Source organism: Nanorana parkeri, unplaced genomic scaffold (genome assembly GCF_000935625.1).
Source record: "Nanorana parkeri isolate BGI_ZX_2015 unplaced genomic scaffold, ASM93562v1 scaffold17, whole genome shotgun sequence".
NCBI lineage: Eukaryota > Metazoa > Chordata > Amphibia > Anura > Dicroglossidae > Nanorana > Nanorana parkeri.
The window spans coordinates 1,327,069-1,350,092 of NW_017306285.1; the positions used below are offsets into that span (position 1 = coordinate 1,327,069).

The 23,024-nt window shown below is 42.5% G+C and overlaps 1 protein-coding gene across 1 annotated transcript in view; it reads right to left on the minus strand.

Moving 5' to 3' along the window:
* LAMA5 (laminin subunit alpha 5) overlaps nt 1-23,024 on the minus strand; it is a 119,638-nt gene that overhangs the window by 21,996 nt on the left and 74,618 nt on the right. Inside the window, exons 20-57 of the mRNA XM_018560158.1 lie at nt 21,598-21,703; nt 20,506-20,605; nt 19,279-19,435; nt 18,690-18,828; nt 17,533-17,675; nt 17,341-17,447; nt 16,952-17,105; nt 16,704-16,864; nt 15,993-16,101; nt 15,809-15,906; nt 15,531-15,725; nt 15,437-15,443; nt 14,564-14,693; nt 14,331-14,470; nt 14,011-14,126; nt 13,719-13,927; nt 13,159-13,363; nt 11,636-11,780; nt 11,349-11,489; nt 9,984-10,145; nt 9,003-9,107; nt 8,834-8,917; nt 8,310-8,540; nt 7,721-7,831; nt 7,506-7,633; nt 7,335-7,415; nt 6,073-6,287; nt 5,629-5,729; nt 5,354-5,534; nt 4,542-4,685; nt 3,464-3,615; nt 3,268-3,378; nt 2,777-2,888; nt 1,804-1,977; nt 1,339-1,535; nt 1,097-1,213; nt 845-999; nt 141-282 (exon numbers count right to left, since the gene is read on the minus strand). Coding sequence (XP_018415660.1) covers nt 141-282; nt 845-999; nt 1,097-1,213; nt 1,339-1,535; nt 1,804-1,977; nt 2,777-2,888; nt 3,268-3,378; nt 3,464-3,615; nt 4,542-4,685; nt 5,354-5,534; nt 5,629-5,729; nt 6,073-6,287; nt 7,335-7,415; nt 7,506-7,633; nt 7,721-7,831; nt 8,310-8,540; nt 8,834-8,917; nt 9,003-9,107; nt 9,984-10,145; nt 11,349-11,489; nt 11,636-11,780; nt 13,159-13,363; nt 13,719-13,927; nt 14,011-14,126; nt 14,331-14,470; nt 14,564-14,693; nt 15,437-15,443; nt 15,531-15,725; nt 15,809-15,906; nt 15,993-16,101; nt 16,704-16,864; nt 16,952-17,105; nt 17,341-17,447; nt 17,533-17,675; nt 18,690-18,828; nt 19,279-19,435; nt 20,506-20,605; nt 21,598-21,703 — 5,265 coding nt within the window. The remainder of the gene's footprint in view (nt 1-140; nt 283-844; nt 1,000-1,096; nt 1,214-1,338; nt 1,536-1,803; nt 1,978-2,776; nt 2,889-3,267; nt 3,379-3,463; nt 3,616-4,541; nt 4,686-5,353; nt 5,535-5,628; nt 5,730-6,072; nt 6,288-7,334; nt 7,416-7,505; nt 7,634-7,720; nt 7,832-8,309; nt 8,541-8,833; nt 8,918-9,002; nt 9,108-9,983; nt 10,146-11,348; nt 11,490-11,635; nt 11,781-13,158; nt 13,364-13,718; nt 13,928-14,010; nt 14,127-14,330; nt 14,471-14,563; nt 14,694-15,436; nt 15,444-15,530; nt 15,726-15,808; nt 15,907-15,992; nt 16,102-16,703; nt 16,865-16,951; nt 17,106-17,340; nt 17,448-17,532; nt 17,676-18,689; nt 18,829-19,278; nt 19,436-20,505; nt 20,606-21,597; nt 21,704-23,024) is intronic.

Genomic DNA, 23,024 nt, shown 5'->3' on the forward strand with positions numbered 1-23,024 from the left:
GTTTGAATACAATACCCAGCAGGTGGAGAGTCCACCATCCGTTTTTTAGAATAGATGGGGGAATCGAGTGATTCAGTCCGTGTATAGCTAGTTCCAGAGTATACAACAGTGGCTGCATCACACCAGGCCATGACCTTCACCTTAAGTGCCTCTCCTGCTGCACGGCTGGCATCCTTGGCCGCTTTCTCGGCTTGCTTCATGGCCTCGATAATGCTGGAGTAAGCGTTGGAGGCGTTTATGGCCTTCTGGATGAATATGTCTTGATTGGAGTCTTTAATGGCACTAGAAAAAAAGAGACGTTTACATAATTTTAGGCAAAAACACCAACTTGCACAGTCATTTATCTGATGTGTTTTTCACTGCTATCACCTGCTATAGCCAGAGGAGCTACAGCAGGAAAATCAAGTATCTTAAATGCTTACTGGCAAATTATTCACTAGCAAATGTAAGAATCAAGCACAACCCCCTTCCTCCTTGCATGGTGCTGGTCCAGCTCCTCCCCTCACCACTCTACATAACATTTTATGTAAACTGTTGAGGGAGAAGCAAAGGGGAATATTATGTATAGGGGAGTGTTAGGTAAGTGACAGCTCAGCTGGGGCTGTGGAGATCACATCTTAGCTGGCAGCAGCAGTCTCAGGGCTTCTACACTAGGGAGGCTTTTACAGGAAATCACATGCATAAAATACATTAAATGCAACTATAATTTTATGGGAAGATTGTTTTTGAAATAAATGGTCCGGCAACAAGGTCTCTTTAATGATTAGGTAACAGACAACAGATCTCATGCCATTACTAGTGGCCACCCGTCCCTTAGACAAAAACGGATCATCATGTCTCTTACTTGTTGAGGTTCTTGGCCACCTGTCCCAGCATTTTGGCATGCTCCTCGGCCTTTTCTACAATGGCTAACTTGCTGCTCGCTGGGGAGAATTTCTTTGCCTGGTCCATGATTGAGCTTCGGGCTCCATCAACCTCTGCAGCCAACTTCTCATATTCCTAAGGAAGAAAAGGATTGATAACCTGTGAACTCCATGACAGTAGGCTAGCTGTGAGTATGAGTAGTCTTCATTGCTACATGCAGACCAAAATTTACCTCCTTCAAGTTCTCCATCATCTGCAGGATGTCCGAGACCTGGGCAAGGGCATCTGCTGCCATCTTCACGGCTGACACCAGCTCCTTGTGCTGAGTCTTTAGGTCTTTAAGCTTTAGCTGTAAGAATAAGTCCTTAGTCAGATTCACCAGTATAGCCAATGCTACTATCCTATGACCCCTTTTATAAATTGGAATGTTTTTATTGCTGTATGTTTGTTCTTGGTAGCAGAACCTTGCTGTACCTTGTTCTCCTCCAGGCTGTTGTGGTTAAGGCTGTTGAGGCCTTCGGTCTCTATGGTCTTATTCACTGCCTCATTCATGGCATCCCGAAGATCCATCACCTCTGAGTTGTAGGTGTCCAGCTTTGTCTTGATGTCATTTAAAATGTCTTGGTTGGTTTTAACACTATTCAGTAGCTCTGCTTTCACCCGGTCTAGCACTAAAATATAAGGATTTAAAATTCAGTATCAATAAGTCCAAAATAGGCAGACATCTAGCCTAGCGCATTCCTTTCAGCATGATGCAGATAACAGGCTAAGGCAGGGAAGTATAGAGAACCTTAAACCCAATACAAATTGTTGTTTCCAAGGTTAAGGACCTAATTGAAGTTTTACTCCCTCTGACCCCCACCATCTAAACTATGAATGAAAGCATGTGAGCCTAGTAGATTATGGATCCAACGATGATGGCGGTCCCTTATCACTTACATTTTTTAGTCTCTTCAAGCTCCTTTCCAGCCAAGCCGTTAGCATGCTTAAAATCTTTGTCTCTCATCTCCTTCAGCATTCGCTCCACATCAGTCACGATCTGCCTGAACTCCTCCGTGGATGTCATGTTGGTGGTATTCGAGGAGCCAATCTTGCTCAGCTGATGGAGCAGACCTGTTAGGCAGTCAAAATGTAAAAGTGAAGACGTGTGTGACTGTAGTCCTAGACCATGGAGGCCAAAAGTTGGAACACAGCTGTAGAATTGGTGTGACCTATTATGTCTCATGTGCCAGCAGGTATGTCACATGACCTTTTCAAGTAGATATTATTTACCAGTCTACAAATGTATAGTTACACTATATGTCCAAAACTATATGGACACCCCTCCTAATAATTAAGTTCAGGCTCCTCCGGTGACAAGTACAGTTGTTAATGCTACAACATACAGCACACAGAGGTTTTGGACAATTGTCGGCGTTTAACCTTTTGGCAACAGTGTTGGAAAGAGCTTTTCTATTAAAGCATGACTGTGCACTGTGTTTGGGGATTGGATGCCTATGTAACCCAGAACTGCCACATGGGAGTCCCCAGCCTTGTGTTGTGACTTGGGCTTACAAGGGGGTTCCCTTTCTTCACTCCTGGTGGCTGAGCCGAGCAGAAGAGCAAAGAGAAGGTAACTATAAGCCGGTGGTGGGGACACTATTAAAGTAAACCTGTTGCTTTGCTCTGGATGCCCAAAGCATAGATTCAATTTAATAGCATGCAGCTTTTGTGTGTAGTAAAGCAGTGTGAAGAGAGTGACAACAAACATTTTACCAACTGAAATGTACAAAAAGCTAGCAAACAAGGGCATGGATCTATTCTGTATTTTAAAAGGCCATTTTGTATCATCCAAGTTTGTGCTGGCTTCGGTTGTCACTATCGCTTAACAGAAAGTAACCCCCTGTTCTGTAGCACCCCCAGAATGTTTTACCCTGTGTGAGCTTGTAGAGAGTTTGCACCCGGTTAGTCAAGTCTTTGGCCTTCTGACTGGTGTCTCTGGTTGCCTGTTGTACATTTGCAGCTTTATGTTTGGTTGAATTCATCTGAAAAAGAACATCTTGAATGAGTTTTTTTTATATAATTCATTTATTTTGTACATGTTATTCATACTGTATCAATATCAGTAGTGCAGCTCAGAGCAACCTATTGCTTTGTTTTTATCATCATTTGAGGCGACCTGGCTGCAGATTGTTGCTCTGTCATTACTGTATAGGAATTAAACTATGTGTAACAAAATATATTCCCACACATAGTATTACCTCAAATACCCTAAATTCTAAGGTGCTCGCAAATGCAAATATGTTTTTAAACGTTCTCTAATTATTTAATAAGTGTCAATATATCTTCCCTACTAATACATTTTCTAACAAAGTAGATGCGTGGACACCCCCTTGTGGAAAAAGTGGAAAGAGCAGCTCTCACCTTTTCTTCCAGTGTGTCGAGGTCTTGTGTGAGGCTAAAACTATCATCTTCCAGATCGTCAGATTTATCCTTAATACCATTGATGGAGCTCTGATAATGAAGCCAGAGATCCTGCAGACAATATATGTAATATTATCAAGTCTAACATACTGGCACTCAGCTACACACTCAAAGCCGGCACCTATATCTTACTTACTGTGAGGTTGGCAATAGAGGCATTGAGACCACCCAAGCGGGTCCAAGCAATGGAACTCAGACTCAGGTTGGTCAGCTGGTCTCGGACACTGGGGAAAAAATCTGCCATCCTCTGTAAATCCTCCAGAAGGGTCACCACACAGCTGTCACATGCTGCATAAAGTAATTACACACCAATTAATCATAATATAAGTATATACTGCAGGGCACAAGTTGAGTTTTAAAACTGAAAAAAGGTTTAATTTCTACCCTTCCTTCACTTCCTGTCTCTGGTATATCCAAACAGGAAATGGAGGGTGCAGTTCTCACCAGGACAGGAAGTCACCAACAGCAACAAAACCAGTCAGGAATTCTAACCCTTCCTCACTCTACTCAAAGTGCGTATGTGGTTTTCACTGTGTTCTCGCTGGAGATATTTCTCATCACTTCCTGTCCTGACAGCAACAGAAACCCAACACAGTTTCAAACCCTTCCCTACTCTAAACAAAACAAAAACTATATATATAACATTTTGTCTGAAGCTGGGTGACTTGTTAACTTGTAAAACTTTTGAATAAATTATAAAAAAGATAACACGCATCTGTTTACAAAGATCTAGACTTAAAAACTGTAAACTAAGACTTGATCAATGCCAATAAAGCTTCTTTTGCATGGTTACTGTGAAGTTCTTTGGACCATGTTACAAATGGTTTGTCATTGTTTAAAGGGGTATCATATCTCCTTTGCACCCATTTCCCAGCAGGGCTCTATATAGATGGGATTTGTATGTTCTCTGTTTAGGTGTGGGTTTCCTCCCACACACCTAAAACACACCATTAGTGTAATTATTATTATTATTATTATACAGGATTTATATAGCGCCAACAGTTTGCGCAGCGCTTTAATTACTTAATGTCTGTGTATGTATGATGTGAACGTCCATCTATGCCGTAATTCACTGCAGAATATGTTAGTACTATGTATATATAACACATTGGGCCTTGGAACTCTTTGGTGGCTTTAGTTGTATTTTCAAGCTAAAAGTTTATTGTTCCTCTGTTAAATAAATACAAATACTAGAGGATCTTATCAATACTTACGCTCGCATTTCATGACCTCTGGCCCGTGGCTGACTGGAATCTCATACTGGCGGCTGCATTTGTCGCACTGCTTTCCCGTTAGCCCGTCGCTGCACTGGCACTCACCGGTACGCGGGTCACATGAGCCCCCTTTACAGTGACACTCTGTAGAATAAAAGACATTTAATAGATTTCTGCATCATTTGTCAGCTGGGAAATCATTAGCTGTAAATAGAGCAGATGACATGGGTGTGTTCAGGTGTTTAGCCATATTCAGATATCGTGCCGAGCCTTAAAATTGACATTGCTCTCTGGAATTCGCTGTAATTGAATGACATAAATCCGGTAACCTCTGATTAGTCCTAGTACAAGTGTATTCTGTAATTTAGCATATTAAACCTGGCAGCTGCTTCCACATGCAGCACCAGGAACTGCCAATGGTCCATTAAACTGAAGAACAAGGCAAACTATCACTTTCTCCATCAACTTAACCCCTCACCCCCTTATTACCTTTTGTATCACTTGTCCTTCCCTTTTAGATTGTAAGCTCTCATGTGCAGGGCCCTTCTAACCCCCTTCTCTTGAAATGACAAGAGGGTTAGAAAAAAATTGCAAAAATTGCCTCTGTACTGTCTCCCTTTATTTTGTAAAGTGGTGCACAAGCTGTTGGCGCTTTATAAATAATAATAATAAATAATAATGATAATAATATTTACATCTAGAATGGGCATCACTACATATAGACTGTATGAGATCGGGATTACATTTTGAATATGGGAAGCGCTTAAGTAACACAGGAAAGCTAGTTCATCAGACCCCAGTTTTGTACTTACTTGTGCAACCACTCGGTTTGAACCCCCAGAATCCAGGAGCGCACTGCTCACAGCGAGGACCAGTGACACCAGGAAGGCAGAGACACTGGCCAGTGAGATGGTCACAACTTGAACTAGTAGAGCCGGAACCACAGCTGCAACGTTGGCATCCGGAGCAGCTATTGTACCCGTAATAACCCTCCTGGAATAGGAGAGAAAAGGATTACTACTGCAGCTAAGGAGAACACAAACCAGCACCAAGATTGGATAAAGACAGCTGGGCATGTAGTATGTACCTGACAGCGATCACAGTGAGGTCCGATGACTCCAGGTTTGCAGCGACATTGTCCAGTTCTTGGGTCACAAATGTCTGTTCCACAGGTAGAACAGCCACATCCTAAAAAAACAAAACCGGTGCAAAAGTTGTAATAGTGGTGGCCAACCTTTTAAATACATGGGGAACTGAAATGTGATTCACAAATCTTCTTAAAATCAATACTTGATAATATAGAATTCTGTATATCAATAAATTGTTAATTATATTTTTCAGTCCTAATACTGATTAAACTGCGCCTGATTTCTGAACTGATGAGGTTCAATCAGACTTGTGATACAGTAAAGTGGAAAGTGCAAGCAACAAGCTTAAAGTGAGCAGTGCCATGTTTGGCTTACTTTAGATTTGAAAACTATGGCTCTTATGGATCTGCAAAAGCTGAAGGTGATACTGGCTGTAAACTTACTGGTACAGTTCTTGGCAATGATGGCGTCTCCATAAAAGCCAGGTGTGCACACTTCGCAGTGAGGCCCAGCGGTGTTGAACATACAGCCGGAGCAAGTGCCCAACAAAGGGTCACACTGGTTGAAGAGCATGTTGGAGTCGGTGTTTCCGTTGCAGTTACAGGGCAAACATGTGCTTCCAATTACCATGGGGTTCCCGTAATAACCGGGGGCACAGCTATTGGGTGGAAAATGTAGATGATCATTTAGACAAAAACATGCAATATTAGGCAAACATGTGTAATAAATCCTGCACTTATATGCCAACACCCTGACCATATCTCTTGCCTATTTATTTTTCATATGTGGGCAAATTTGGGTGCTGGGCACACATAATGGGTATTTATGCTTAAGGAGAGCAACCCTCTAGACTCAAGCAATGGTCCTGGGGTTCACAAGGCTGGTAGAAGTATGTTGCTCAAAATCAAGGCACATTGGATGTGCTTTCCCATCACTGCTTTGCTGCAAAGAGCAGCAGGCAATACCCACACTCCTCTCTGTTGTCAACATATGCGGATACCACTTAATAAGCAGAGCACGTAGTGGCCAGTGCAGAGTTCACTTTCATGCTTCCCACATGGCTCTCTGTCATGTGGGCAGGGGAAATTGTGTTATACTTCACTCCAATGTGCAGAAGTGCTACAGTCTCCTCTGTTAGTGATCAAATGCCTAGAAAAATATTGACCACCCAGTGGGGGTCTAAATATATTTCCATAACAGCAAGCCTATACATCATAGATATGAGAAGAATCATCCTTATCAGAACAATCCGTGCATTATGTCATCCTATGGGTCTCGCCAGGGGGATATTTTCTCTTGGTTGCTCTGGGAAATACAACTTTTTATTAGATTCCTATACATACAGTCTGAGTGAATTGGCAGCATTGTTTTATTGTAAGACAGATCACGCGCAGTGGCATGACTGACACATTGGGAGCCCCAATTATCCTGCAGAGGAACAGTTGGTGTGACAGCTGCCACTCTTCCATAATAACATCAAATCTAATAAGGTTTGTTGAGAACATTTTAAATGTATCCAGAGATGGAAGCCGTAGACAGAAATTACAATACTGCGGGTTTGATGAGGAGATACTTCTGTGTACCCCACCTATTTTAGACTTACAGAGCAAAATAAAGGAAAAACTGCTCCAAAGTAAACAATCTTATATTTTATTTTCTACCCAGAACTTTCTCATTGACAAAAAAACCATAAGTGTCCACTTACCGTTCACACTTGGCCCCAGCGTAGCCTGGTTTGCAGAGGCATTGAGTTGTCAAGCCTCTCTGCATACATCCAATGGCAAAACTGCAGGAGAATGGCACCACGTGAGCTTACAATCATGTAAGATATTAAATGTCACAGGTTCTTCATAATGTAACATTAGTAGGCACTTACTTGTTGGAGGGCACAGATAGGGGGCAGGGGCACGCCACACACTGTAATGATCCCTCAATGGTACCATTGGCCACAAAGCCATCTTTACATCGTTCACACTGGTCTCCTTCGGTGTTGTGTTGACATTTCTAGGGAGGGTAAGGGTAAGCGGTAAATGTCTTGGGAAGGGAGCTGCAAAGACCTCCACAGTCCTAGATATATGGTGTTATACTCACCACACAAGTTCCAGTCCCAGGTAAGCACTGATCAGAATGGCCACTGCAGTTGCAAGCAGCACATTTACCAAGGAAGAGACCCATGTCTCTATAGAATCCAGGAGCACATTCCTGTCAGGAACAACAACAGATGATGACAAATGCCCGCTGGATTGTGATTGGTTATCATAGGTAACTCTGGCACCAGGCTTACAAATATGTCAGCTGGATTGTGATTGATTATCATCGGTGACTCTGGCACCAGAATTACAAATATGTCAGCTGGATTGTGATTGGTTATTATAGGAAACGATATAAAACATTGGAAGGTACTCTATTACAGTGAGTGCCAGCATAAAAAGCTGCATTGTGCAGGATGTGGAAATTATATTCCAAAATTTAAGAAGAAATCTGATCAATCAAAAAAAGTGGAAGGCCCTTGTAAATCTTCTAGTATGTCAGACTATTCTGGCATCACAGACTTCTGTCACTTCCCGCATGCTGAGACATTTGTTAAAGCTTACACTATCAGATTACTAGCAGTAAAGTCGACAGTTGTTGCTTTGCCAATGAAAATGAGGCAGCACATGTGGCCGGGTGAGTTGTGTACCTGGCAGGAGTCTCCGCGGTAGTTGGCTGGGCACATACACAGCTCCACATTGCTGGCCCGCACTCCAGTATTGGCATTGTGTCCAATTTCCAAAATCACCCGGCGCAGAGACACCATGGCGGACGACTGAGAATTTAGAGCTCGAATCTGCAGCTGCTCCAGGTTGGCCAAAACCATCATGATGTCCTCACGGGATACAGGATTGTTCGTCCCAATATGGATAAAGTTACTCTGCAGATGAGAAATATTCTGACGTCATTCTAATGAAGAGAAGAGTGACATTTCTAACACAGGGACTGTGCCTCCCGTCGTATTACTTTACAGGGTCGCACTTGTGTGTCTGCTAATGATGCAGCAGTGAAGGTGTATTTTAAGGAGCTACCGAATAGACAGGTGAATTAAATATAAGTGAATTGTTTTACATAATTCTGTTCAACTAGACTTGTGATCTGGACACCAGATAATAAAAAAGTGACAGCACACTGTATACAGCTTGCTACCCAATACAAAGGTCCCATTCTCACCTCGATGAGTTGGATCTGTCCTTGATGATTCTCTCCTGGCAACGGGTATTTTGTCTCCAGGAACGCAATACTCATCTGGTTTCCCTGCAGGAAGAGAACACAAATATCCAGTTCTATTCAGCTGTTTTGTAACCGATATCATCTCTGGAAACTTGGAAGTGGTCTGTACCTTCAGTATGGCATCTGGTCTACGCTCCACAGGAATGTAGATGTCGTCTCCTCTGATAGCTTCAGCATTAAGCTCATACCTCAGGAACCCACCATAAGAAGAGACCTGAGGTCACAAAACAATAGTATTTCTTTAATTTACACAGTTCCACTGCCGCTCTTCTTCTTATCCACATTAAGAGGACAGAGTGTAAATACGGTCAAAGGGACCTTCCCTAATGGAAGGAAGGGAAGTGTGGCCTTAAAGGAGAACTATGAGGTGAGTGCTTTTCACTCACCTCATAGTTCTAGCCGACATGTGACAATGAGACTGTCACAGGTCGGCTCAGTAGATCGGGAGGTGAGCGAACACATACCGGGTTCGCCCGCCTCTCGATCAATAGTGGGGGAAAGGGGAAAAATGGTTCTAAACTGCCAATCAATCAGTTTTATTTTTGCTGGATAGTTTCAATGTGTAGTATTCGCATTTTCATCATCTGAAATTATTACAAAATATTTATTTTCAAATTCAGAAGCCATTAGTCTTCATATTTAAACAGGCAGGCAGACTTATTATTTATTACTGGTACTTATATATAGCGCCAACATTTTACGCACATTTTACATAATGCACATTCACATCAGTCCCTGCCCAAAAGAAACTTACAATCTAAGGTCCTTATCTCACATACAAACACATACTAGTGTATGTGCCGATTTAGACAGGAGCCAATTAACCTTCAAGCATGTCTTTGGAATGTGGGTGGAAACCAGAGTACCCGGAGGAAACCCACACAAGCACATGGAGAACATACAAACTCTTGGCAGATAGTGTCCTGACCGGCATTTGAACCTGGGACCCCCAGTGTTGCAAGGTATAAGTGCTAACCACTAAGCCACTGTAAGTTTCTTACATTTTCTAGATCTCCGCATGTGTGCTGTCATCAGTTCAACTAACATAGATGCAAAAAGTAAAACAAGATAAAACAAAGCCTAAGCTCACCCGGTCTCCGAGGTAGCTTCGTGGAGCGTGCCAGTAGAACTCCTGGTAGACATCGGGAACATCTCTCAGATCTGCCTCCACAAGGCCCTCACCAGGCCTCTCCAAGATCTCCACTTCCTGTCGCTCTCCTCCAACTAGAACCCATCCCCGCATGTCGCTAAACTGCAGGAGATCAACAGAACAAACAGGTTATTTGTCAAACTTGCATGTGAGTGGAAAAAAGAGAACTGATGGACCTCATGTTAGACACAGACCACTGGTATTTACAAGCATGCTAATCAATATGGCGAGCGCTTTACATTTTGTACAACTTACATTAGCTCTATCATAGCTTATGTCTCTAAATCCATTTGTTTAAAAGAAAACCTCCACCAACTTGCCTATTAATATCTGATTACGCACAGTGCTCCACACGCATCAATCACTTGTCTCATATCATGTCAGCTTTGCTGCAGGCAATGGTAAATAAAATGATATTGCAACTGGGGAGGGAGAGGCTACAGAAAGACACAGAAGTGTGTGGAGACAAGCGTGACAGATGCCTTTCTATCCCGAGTTTACCTCTTAGTCACAGCACTTAAGACAAATGTACTGTGGAGGAAAAAAAACACAAAGTATATCTAAAGCCAAAACCTTTTTTTCATTTTGGATAACGAAGTGCTGGGATAAAACCACTGTCAGTTATTTTTGTGTCCCATTGTTGAGATTTCCCTTTACGTTTTGCCCTGTCAACACAAAATACAGAGAGAGAGAGCAAATCTCTGCAAGGTAAGGTAAATCTCTTAGAGAGGCAACTAGTGTCCCCATTAGAAGATTTTTCCCTCTATATCTGTTCTGTTGACAACTAAAAATGTTGGATTTTTCCTCACTTTCAATTCCAGTGACAATGGTCACCAGGCAGGGAATGCATTGGGTGGTGAGCAAACTGGGCATTTGTCCAGAGCTCCCCCAATACAAATGCCTGTTTTGTAGCCCTGAGGAAGGAGGAAGTCTTTGAGCCTCTGAAACTTTGTTTGGCACTCTCATTTGACTTTATTCAATACAAACCTGACAGTGGTTCTAACCCATCACCAACCTATCCAAAATGTAAACAATAAATTCTCTAGACACACTTTATTGTGACCCTGTCAGGCTTCTAAATAATTTAAAGGTGTTGTCTAAGAAACAAACACCACAGAGTGTGCAACCTATTACTTTTATTAGCTAGAAAGGCTTCTTCTGCGCCCTTCCCTGACATTATGTGCTGACTGCTGACTCTATAAACTATTCTTACTTGTAAACTAAATATCGTTAGGCATATAAAAATAACAGTTGGAAAATGGTTTCTCTTGCTGTGGTTGGAACGTATAGATGGGACACCTTTACCTGAGAACGATACTTGGACGAGGTGTGGCACCGATCTGTGGCTCCAAAGCAAAAGCAGCGAGTACAACCTTTCGGATTATCCGCGTCAAGATAGAAAGTTCCCAAGCGGCAGCGGTCACACAGCGGGCCCTCCACGTTTTCCTACATGCAGGTAGAAACTTTAATTAACCAAATCAGTGATATTTATAAATTGCTTGTATAATGTTGATTAAGTCAATCACTTTTACAGCTCACCGAAAAAAAACAAAAAAACATTTGTAGATACTATGTTTTTCATAAGAGCTGACCTTGCACTGGCATTGCCCGGTGAGGGAGTCACATATGCTGGCTTCGGTACCGGCTCGGTTGCAGTCACATGGTTTACAGTTGGGGTATCCGTAAAACCCAGGAGCACATTTCTCACATCGCCGTCCCATGATATTTGGTTTACACCTACAATAGTAAATGTGTGAAGGAAACATGAATAGTGACACTGAGCCTTTGGGATTCCTGATTTTTTTTAAAAACAAAACAAAAGAGATAATCCATTTAAAGATCTGTCACTTGACTGGGTTGAGACCTCACTGTCTATGACAAAGCTACATAATGATTTTAAGAGTTTAGAGCCCATAATAAACTTTATTACCTTGACAGATTTATATATGAAGAGCCCTCTTATATGACAATGCATGGGTCAATACAAGGTAATAGCCCACCCAAGTGTATAATAATGTCAGACAACGGGTTGACAATATCTTAGCGGGTGGTGTCTACACAAAGCTGAAGAACAATTTTGTAGTTTGAATCAATTGTGAAATGAACCCTGGGAATTCCCTTTGAAGCAGTGGCTTTTGCTGGGGAAATTCAGGCATCAGAGATCAGAGGAATTGTTTGTGGTTTGATAAGCTGAGGTATGGACATAGCAGAAACTACAGGCCACAGAGCTGCTGATGGGAACATGTAATGGCCTATAATAACTGGTTGGATAGTACCATAACCTAAATTTTTCTTCTTTGGCAAGCCCTAATTTGTCAAACTGCCTGTCAAGACCCACTCATCAATCACATTCTCTCTTTTAAGTATCCAATCTCACAAGCATGATAGGTAGAATCAAATTAGTTGCTGGAGAAAATAGGAATAGCTCTTTCCGTACATACTGCAAGCAGCTAGATACGATTACAGGAAGTATTTCAAAGGAGAGTATGTGTGTTTCAGAGCCAGGTAATCCTAATTGTGTTTTCCACAAGGCAATCTAGGCAAAAGCTTATGTCCTGGTGGATGTCCAGGGGGCCTAGCTACAACCTTCATGCTCCTGCAGTGTATCAGCGGGATACCAGAATTGCTCAAAGCTGTGAACCTGCCTGTCGCTTCTAAGGGAGAATGCACTTAAAAGCAGCAGGTGTCTGATGAGGCCATGCCAGTACAGACAATACAAATGAGGCTGCTTCTCTGTGCCTACTGCAATCCTTATCAATGTCAATCGGAAGGATGGGGAGAGCAAAGCTACCTTTGCCTAGGGCTCAATTCTACTTTAATCCATCTGCGTGCATCCATCAGCAACCCACCAGTTTCCCCAGTCAATGCTCAAAAATAAAATAAATAATCTGAATTGTTACTGTGGGCAACATAGAAAATTTTCTACTAGGCATGGCGCCTAGTAAGCAGGACTGAAGTTGCCATTGCTGTTGTCGCATGATACATAAATCACATGCCTGTGTCACTTGTTCAGCATTAGGTATCTAGGATTTTGGAGGGAAAGGACCTTGCCTTTATTCTAAATGAAAGTTAATTCAAGGTACCCAGTGTGTCAAGAATATTGTTTCTCACTTACGTGCACTGTCCTGTCTGGATGTCGCAGCTTGGCTCAGTAATATTCTGCAGCCCAATCTTGGAACAATCGCACTCCTCACACCCAACCAGCGGGTGGCAACCAAAGGTCTGTGACTGACAAACGGTGCAGTCTGGTTTCACAGTACGAGGAGGGCAGATACACTGTCCAGTCACCTCATCACACAGGCGTGATCCACATTCACATGCTGAAGTAGAAAAAAAAAAGAATGGTAAGACATTCACTCATTAATCCAACAATTATGTAGATTAAAAGTATCCTGCCACTTCGTGCCTGCAAGCAATAATGGGACCCTTCTGACCATCTTATTTAGATATGTTTGGCTGGACAACATTGTCTCCTAAATTATAATAGTAATATTAATATTCTGGTATGGCTCCTAGTTACAAAGAAATGGGGAGTGAAAGAAGAAGGGACTTTGTTAAACTTTGTGGATGCTACAAGGATTTGATTACAACATGCTCTAAATAACCCATTTAACACGGAATGACAACACCAAGATAAAAGGTTTGCCCTCTTTCATCAGCTGCACTGGTACTCACGCCTGCAATCAGGAAATCCCCAGAATCCCGTGGCACAGCGCGAACAATCTCTTCCAATCACATTGGGTCTGCAAGTGCACTGCCCTCCGTAAGGCTCACACTTTGTACTCATGGAGCCAACCTCATGGCAGTTGCAGGACTGGGCACCGTTGTTGTAGAAGAGAGACAGAGAGATGGCAGCGTCTCGGCAGAATTTAGACGAAGCTGGACTGGTGGGAGAAGACACAGAAAAAGATCAGCAAGACCCCCTATTACCTATCTACGCGATTAGGGAAAAAATAAAGCTGGTTACCTGCTCTGAAAGCTGTTGCTACTGCACTGACTAATAAAACTGTACGACTTGTCCAGTGGTTCCTCCACCAGATAGCTAGAGCTGTGACTGTCTTCAGGAATCACTAGTATGTACTCCTAAAATACAGGTCATAACAGTATTGGTCAGTCCTCAACATTAAAAAGTACCTGGCATTCATTTACAGCAGGCAATGGCCTATCACAGCAATGTCACTCTCGCCTTTTAAACGAGTAGGCTGCATTCTGTGATTGATTCACTCTATAGCAGTCAATGGCACAAAATGTAAATGTTTGGTACACTAGGAATTGTTATTAACCTACCAGCCATATGATCTTTCCGTCCGGTACATGTATGGTGACTGTGATGTCATTGTCGGTCATGCCCAGGATGGCCTGGTCTTCAGACAAAACCAAACTACGGCAACCAAAACCATGAGGGCAGAATGTGGCATTGGCAGAGCCTAGGGAGAGAAAATGGATCATATGTCTATTTCAGTCATCCACAAAATGTGTTTAAAACTGGCTCATGACCTTTTAACACCCATAAGCCTTACCTCTCCAAACCCGGCCACCATGCACCTGTACCTCCAAAGTAAATGATGGCTGGGAGGGTTGATAGTAGTGAATGATGAAGGCGTAACGCCCTGGTGATGGAACACGTCCATTATATGTCACCGTCGTCTGCTTTCCAAAGACAATAGAAAAGAGTCTATTATTACAGATGTTGCTTATGAAATCTGATAACGTTTCAAACAGTAACTTCAGACATTAGATGACATTGGGATTTCGCAGTTATCAGTGGGGAAGCTAGACATTCTGTCACCAGGGGTAAAGTCCCAGGGTGCTCCCCCTGTCCATCCACATACCCAGTGGCGCCCCTCCTAAAGCGGCACCTGGGGCACAACCCCCCCCCCCCCCCACATTCGCCCCCGGCCCCCCCCAAGTTTCGGCCCTGGCAGTTATTTTTATGGCTAGGTGTAATCAGTCCCTGGCTTCTTATGTGTGTTGGATACTCCAGTAGTGAGATCTACCTGTCATAATTTGCTGCACCCCACCTGGGAATTTTGTGTATTCACGTTAATTTTGGGGATGGTGGAAAGACCTCATAATGGGCACAGTAGGTGTGAAGACCTGGGTGCTCATAGACTATGATGGAAATAGTGGCTGCACTACACTTAGAGATGATAGACAACAAATTCAACCTCTTTCTGGATAATTTAGCAAAGAGGGTTCACCACTGATCATCATTTCCCAGGATCATGGAAGCTACCACCATATTCACCTATATCTCCTTCTGCTGATGGAAACTACAGATGCATTTTGTACTTCATCTCTAAGCAAGCAAGTATGAATGTTTTTGGAGGCATAGAATTTATTCCACCCAATGACTTGAACAAGGCTAGGAGCAGGGTCTCACTGTTGGTTGCAAGTGGGCTATGCATAAAAAGACAACTTTAGGTCACTCCACCATGGCCTGTATCTTGTGGAAGGGGGTACAATTTATCACAGACCTCAGGAGACTGCAGACGTATCAGTTTGTTGGCATCTACAGCTGTCGGCGGCAGTGATGTCGGATGTGGCACAGCTTTCTGGCTGTCGGTAGGAATTTGGTGTCCTGGCCATACAGGGATTTTGTTTGACACTGAGCTGGTCTTCCCCTCTGTTAAAACCACTGACTGTGATGGTTTATGGAACCTCGATGAAACGCAAGAACCACTGTGGACCAAAGGAGATATAAGATCAGGAGCCAAGAAAGTATCGTGCAAGCTGTTAGACGCAAATAGGCATGAGCCAAATACCTGCTGGGGTTAAAAGATCCATGAACAGCAATGCAGTGTACTCGTGGCTCGATGTACTCCACAGTGAACTGGTCAGCAGGGATCAGGTAGACTTTGCCCTGATAGAGGAAACAGCAGAAAGAATTTAGAGCTTGAACAAGTGATACAGAGCAAAGAAGACACCAAACACTCTTCCGACACTCACCAGGTGGAACTGAGTCTTGTCTGCTGTAAAGCGAATATTGACTTCTGTGTTAAGGTCAAACAAAGCCACCTTCTGCTGATGGTCCAAAGCCACCCCACGGCACAGGAAACTGTACAGATTTATAAGATATGTCTCAAACAACATAATACTAGTGTACATATTTTTTATTTAAAGTGGCGCAATCCCATGTGAAACATCAGTGTTGAAATTAAGAAAATACTGCCAAAGTGCAGGCACAGCAAGAAACATTTGCCGTTCCTCTAATCAATTTCTGTGTGCCTGGATGCGAGGTGCATGCTATTGAATGTCTTCAATGTTTGTTACTTCAAGCTTAGCTCTGCCCCCACCTGGACATTAGGGCCCAATATGGGATATATATGGTAGCCAGAGGAACTTGAAACTCTGTAGTCCAGGATACAGAAATTGATTACAAGGTTATCAGAGATACTTACAGCACCACAAATGACTTTGCTAAAATCAACAAACTGATGTACCCAAGTTCACATTAAATAACAAAAACAGAAATAGTCACATTTCTAAAATCATAAAATCTGAATATCTGCTTATATTTCTAAGAAACACATAGCAGAAAGTATTACCATCCTGCTATGGGTTAGGGGTTTTGAGGTGACAAGGATTTTTTTTTACATTTAAGAATGAACTTGATGAACTTGTGTCTCTTTTTTTCACCAACGCAGAAAAGATACAGACCTGAATTTGCAAGGGAAGAAGCTGAAGACTCCATGCTGTGTAGGACGTTGAGGAGAGTTTACTGTAACACTGGTGGTCTGCATATCCTCCTCATTGGCGTACTCTACGACAATAGCGTAACGGCCCGGGTGAGGAACTGGCAGATTGAACTGGACATCAATCTAGGAGACAGACCATGGTGTTCAGCGTTTTTATAAACCACCTAAACACTTAATAATGACATCAATGTTCTCTCTTATTATACGCACATCGCTTCCATAGCAGCCAATCAATGGTGGGTGCCGGGGGGTGATCTGCTCTGTGTGGCAGGGTCGGGGAAGGCTATTGTCAATTCGGCAGGTACCTTCAACGCCCTCTGAAGATGGGAATCCATCCAGAGAGAGATATTTGTACAGCAGGCAACTGAAAAACAATGTGATTAGAGAGAACAACATCAGTACAAAATAATGAGACTCTATTAGATAAATATTACTAATCCCAATGTCTGTGCCATCTTATGATATATAGGCTTTTTACTGTTAACTGTTATCTCTCTAATGAGTCTTTATCATGAGCACTAATAGGCCTACATCATGCACTTTTTAACTAACGCCATTTTTGGTTCTTGGCTAAATTGTGCAGTTTAGAGGATCCTTACTTCTGATTGGCCTGCTCTGAAGTTGGAGCATATGTGCAGGCCTCAGTCACTTTCACCTGGAGAATCGGAGCCTCATAGTAGGCACTTGGAAGTAAGACAAAGTAATCCTGGTAGAGGAAATATATATACGGTAAAATCAGAATACTGTTATCAAATCATTGACATACTTCTAAGAGGAGCCAAAAGACTTACCAGGAGCACATCCTCCACCTCAATCACCACCGACCACGTGTTTGGATTAAGAACAAAAGGCTCTCCATAGCTACTGCTCGGGACAGTGACAAAAGCCGGTTCTTTGCTTGGAGGAAAAACGATTTGCTTGATTTGCTCAGAACCTGCACAGAGAGACAAATTGATGGTGTTATAATAAACTTGATGAATTGTTGTGTTGTACATGATTGGTTAAAGAAGAGCTCTGGCTTAAATATATTGTCCTCATTCAGTTTACTGTACACCGTTGGCGTTTACATCCTTCCAGCAACACTCTCTACATCCATTTGGCTTAGAGTGGACATATATTAGCAGATCCTGAGAACTAAAGCCAGTGAGAAACCTGCCCTGGTCTGACTTGGGAACCAGATAATAATTCTTCCTATTAGTACAATGTTGTAGAAAACATGTCATGGTCTATATAACAGATTTTTTTATGTGTTCAAGTTTCAGAAGAGAACGTTAATGGAGCCAGCTCTCAGTGACCTCATGGCTATGTGTTGGCAAATGCCATTCCAGTCCAATGAAACTGCGGATGAAGGATGGAAGGAAAGGAAAGGAAGAAAGGTAAAAAAAGAAAGAAAAAGGAAAGATAAAGCGGATAGACAGGTACATGGACAGACATTAAAGTGTAGTGTTTTGTGACTGGTTGCCTGATCTGTCCATTAAACACATTTTCATAATACTACTAGAAGCGGAAACAAGAATGATAATGCAGCACATTATCATTCTATCAGGAAGAAGTAAAATCTGCAGCTTACTGAAAGAACACATACTTTTATACTGTACATGAGGTTTGTGGTGTTCACTGAAGGTTTGAGATTATCCAAATTTATGAGTTTCCTCAGCTGTCTCTTCATAAAAAAAGTTTCAAAATGTCAAGCAGCCAGCTCAGCTTTGAGCAGCCAAATCCACAAGCCTTGTAATTATGTTTCTGCAGAAACATATCCCCTAAGAAGATTAGAGAGGGGCCTCAATACGCTCACACCAGGGACAAAAACGAAGAGTAGATCTTGTGTCGACAGTCCCACCCCCCAGCCAGCATTAATGAGACATTCCTCGGCTAGTCGAGTCTCAGTGTCTACTCTCTGGAATGTACCATTAGTATGCATGGGGTGGAAAGACGATTGGGCACTTACAGTTAGCACAGGCATTGAACTTCTTCTCTTCTATAAATGACACCTTCCCGTATACACTATCTGTGCCGCGGTTGACGTACCGAAACACCACACGGAAAAGGTCAGGGGATGTCACGTTAATAGTCAGTATGACCTTTGGCTGTGAAGAGATGGGGAGAAACAATGTTAACATATGACGATGGAGAACCACACTTTATTACATATCGTGACTAAACAGCCCATCATTTGAAAACAGAACCTTTAAAACACATACAGGTCTCCTGCTAAATAGCCATATATGTATAGATGTGTATATATATATATATAGAGCCACTGAAAAATTGATATTTACAATTACTATACCAGTAATTCAATGTTAATATAAATTACCTTTCAAGTTATTCTACTGGCAGCTATAATCTTCTAAAACTGGTAAAACCTTCCACCATGGCTTCCGTGCAATTTTAACACATAGGACCTAATGTATCAGTTCTGTTGCTGCCTCTAAAATTGACAAACTCTCCCTCTTGTTTTTCCAAAGTGCACTTGAGAATACGACCTTTTGCAGACAACATAACCCTTCTCTTCCATAAGTACAGGCTGGTCTCACCTGATACGGTGACATTTGGGCATATCCTCTCCAGCTGAAGTTCTCAAACTCCAGAGGATTGAAGCCAAATCGGACTGGCCTTCCATCCGTCGTCCGCCCATCTTCCACTTCATACCTCAGGTGGTGCAGATCCGGGAAATAATATCCGTTCACAGGTCTGGGAGGTGAAACATAGTCAATCAGGAGTCTGCACAAAAAGCTTCCCAATAACTTGACATCATGGGCAGTTTTTCAGGGACGTAGCAGGGATACACCCCCTTCAGTACTTGGGATTTTCATCTTTCATTGACACTCAAGGATAGCCAAGGTTTTTAAAGGAAACCCGTACTAAGAAACTTTTGGGACTGCCATTGTTAACTTCTTCTTAGAATGCCACTTGCCTGGCTGTAAAGCTAATCAAGTGTTTTCAATATTTTCTGAAAAGGAATAAGTATGCAGATCCACAGCTCTGATTTCATTCTACTTCCTAATCTAAATTCTTGTTACAAGTCAGAAATATCAGGTGGTCAGCATTGGCAGTCCTTCGTTTTCTTTTCGTACTCCTTTAAAAAGCGAGATCACAAGACGGCTCACAATGGGTCTGATTTATTAATGAGACAAAGAATTATCTCCAACACTTTATGTTGCCAACACTCTTTCCTTTTTTTGGCTATAATGTAAAACAAAAAGCAGGAGGATCAAAACTGCAACAAGTTGTATTTTAAAAGAAAGAAAAAAAGTAATGCTAACGTGCATTGCAAAAACATTATAGAGGAAGAAATATGCAATTAAGATTGAAGCAAATAAAGCTTTTGTGGACTCATATGCTTACACTAACATTGCACTGCACGGTCCTGAAATGCCCCTAAAAATAGCAGCCATATTGTTTCATGGCCGGCCTCTGTAGAGGTGCCCGGCTTCATTTACTAACCCTGAATGAAGTTGCAGACAAATTCATCAATTAATTATCCCAAGGTCATTTTCAATACGGTTTACATAACCAGCTGTAGTAAAACGAGGGGGGATAATGCTGTACAAACATCTAATGCCATTTTTTACAGTGTAATGATAGTCCACAGCAGCTGTCTCTCTCCAGTTTAAATGGAGCTGATTTCAACGGGACTTCATTAGCTGGAACAGCTGATGCTCAGTGACAAGAGTCCAACATACACATCCGGTACTAATCTGGCAATTACTAGCCTGTGTGATAGTTCCGCAATTCCAGCCCGGTTCCCAGCACACACTCACCGGTTGCACTTCGGTCCCTCCACATTTTCACGACACTGGCAATCACCCGTCCTGGCGTTGCATGCCAAGCCGACTGAGCCTCCGATGTCACACTGGCATCCTGCAAGGGGGTAAAAAACACCTGGTGAGTTCACTCTGCCAAGCTGCGAGGACTGGGCCCAAGTTGGCAGCAAATAGGATATATATAGCGGCCTTAGCTGTGGAATGCGTAGGAGGCATCCGCTCTTCTAGCAGTGCATTAAGAAGGCATTTCCAGATATCCAATTAGAGGGGAATTCATCACCCTGTGGCATACAGGACTGTATCTGACAGGGTGAGGTTGTAGAATGAGAACATCTAGGTGCCTGCGCTTTACACCTGCAGCTGGTTTTTACTGACAGATTTCCTTTAACCCAATCATAATGCTATCACCACCAGACTCCATGACAGATACAAGATACTGGCAGGTGATTTATCTCTCCTGCAAACCAAAAATAATAGTTTGGGTGGCTTGACCCTTTACAGCAACAGCTGCGTGTGTATATTATAGATCCCTTTATTGCAGCAGAGTGCCAATATCCACTAATAAAAAAGATTTAGGGGAAAGGGTTGTTGAATGAAAATGCATTGTGTATAATGGCTACTACATGGATTGGAAACCTTGGCACTCCAGCAGTTGTGGAAAGTGCAGGCTCCCATCCTGTTCCTATCTCTATTGACTAGTGCAGGGGTAAGCAACTTGGGCACTCGGGATGTTGTGGAACTTCAAGTCCCATGAGGCACTGCAAGACTCTGACAGCCACAGGCGTGCCTCCCAGAGGCAGAGACATGATGGGGATTTTAAGTACAGTTAGAGTGCCCAGGTTGCCTACCCCTGGACTACTATGTTATCATGAACCCTGAGAAGCAAGAATCTGTCAGGCACAACTTGTGCTTCCTACAGCAGTCTTTTTCAATTAAAAATTAGTTAGTTTTATCCAACCAATGTATCCATGATGGAAATAGGTGGATTTCCTTTAGATCTCTTCCCATATAGTGAATTTGGTTCTTTGGTGTATAGTAGTATCGTTATGTAAACTTTCTTGGAGGTGTTAGACTGGAATCAGAATTTACCCTGACATCCAAAGTAGCTGTCGGGCTTCAGGTTGTGGTAGCCATCTTTGCACTTGCTGCATGATCCGCTGCAGATATTAGGCTTGCAGAAACACTGTCCAGTCACCTGCAAACAATTCAGGTGTTATCAGCATTAACAGTAAACCAAATACATAGAAAAGTCCTAATGAATTGGGATTGTTTAATAAGGCAAACAGCAATGCAGAAAATGCAGCAACCTATGAGCAGCCAATCATCCTTGACAGCTCTTAACTGGCCGTTCATACAGTGACAACAAGAACCCAGTTGTGATTCTGTCCTGGACAACAACAGCCTGGAGAAATGGAATGCTTGCTTTAGGCACTAAACAGACAATTCCCATTTCAGACACTGATAACTTAAGTCGGGTATGCACGCTTCCATTTTCTTTATTCAACCTGCTGGCTGAATGAAGAAGATAGAACAGATTCCTCCATCAACGCTTATGACTATTGATTGAGGAATTTTCTGCTGTTTCCTTTCTGCTCATTGGCTGCTAGCTCTGTTCGGTCAACAATCTTCTGACATGCTCCTTTGATCAGCTGGTTGAGGGATGCTGATCAGAAAGGTGCATTAAATTTCGAAGCATGTATACCTGGCTTTAATGTACATGTTTCCCGGTCACATACAATCATATTACTTCCCTTGTTTTCAATGACAACTGGAATCTGGTTGTTCAATTTTCACAATACATGAGACATCATCTCAGACAAGAATAGTCTCTGAGTTGCAGTGTGAGAAGGCCTGAGAGCAACTCAATATATACAGAGGGGCCCAAATGGAGAATGGAGTACTGTGAGTGGTTTCGACAAACTGGCCATTCATGCGCTTTATGCAGATGAGCAATTTTACCTCCAGAAAGATGGCGCACCACCTCACTACCACCGAGACATAAGAGCCTATCTCGATGACATTCTGCCAGGATGTTGGATAGGACGCAGAGGTGCTGCTGAATTCCCTCCACGTTCCCTGGACTTAACACCCCTCAATTTTTATCTGTGGGGAACGCTAAAGAATGTTGTATACAGTAGAAAACCACCTACGCTGGCTGCACTATGGGAAGAAATTGAAATATCATGCAGAGCAATCCCTGTGGACACACTAGTCAATGTTGCTCATGCAGTAAAACGTTGAATTGAAAAGTGTCTGAATGTAATGGTGACCACTTTGTGCACCTAATGTGACTTGCATGTGCCCTTTGATATTTATATAAATCTAGTAATAACAATTTTTATGCATATACTTTTCATGGTGAAGTGTGTATACATTTTTTGGGCCCCTCCGTATAAATAAATGAGGCTCAGACATTCAAAGAGACCCAATTTTAAACAGTCCAGTGGCTAGTCAGGCAGATGTAATAAATCTCTCCTTCTAGACAGCCAACTATGCAAGTAATATCAGAAAATCGA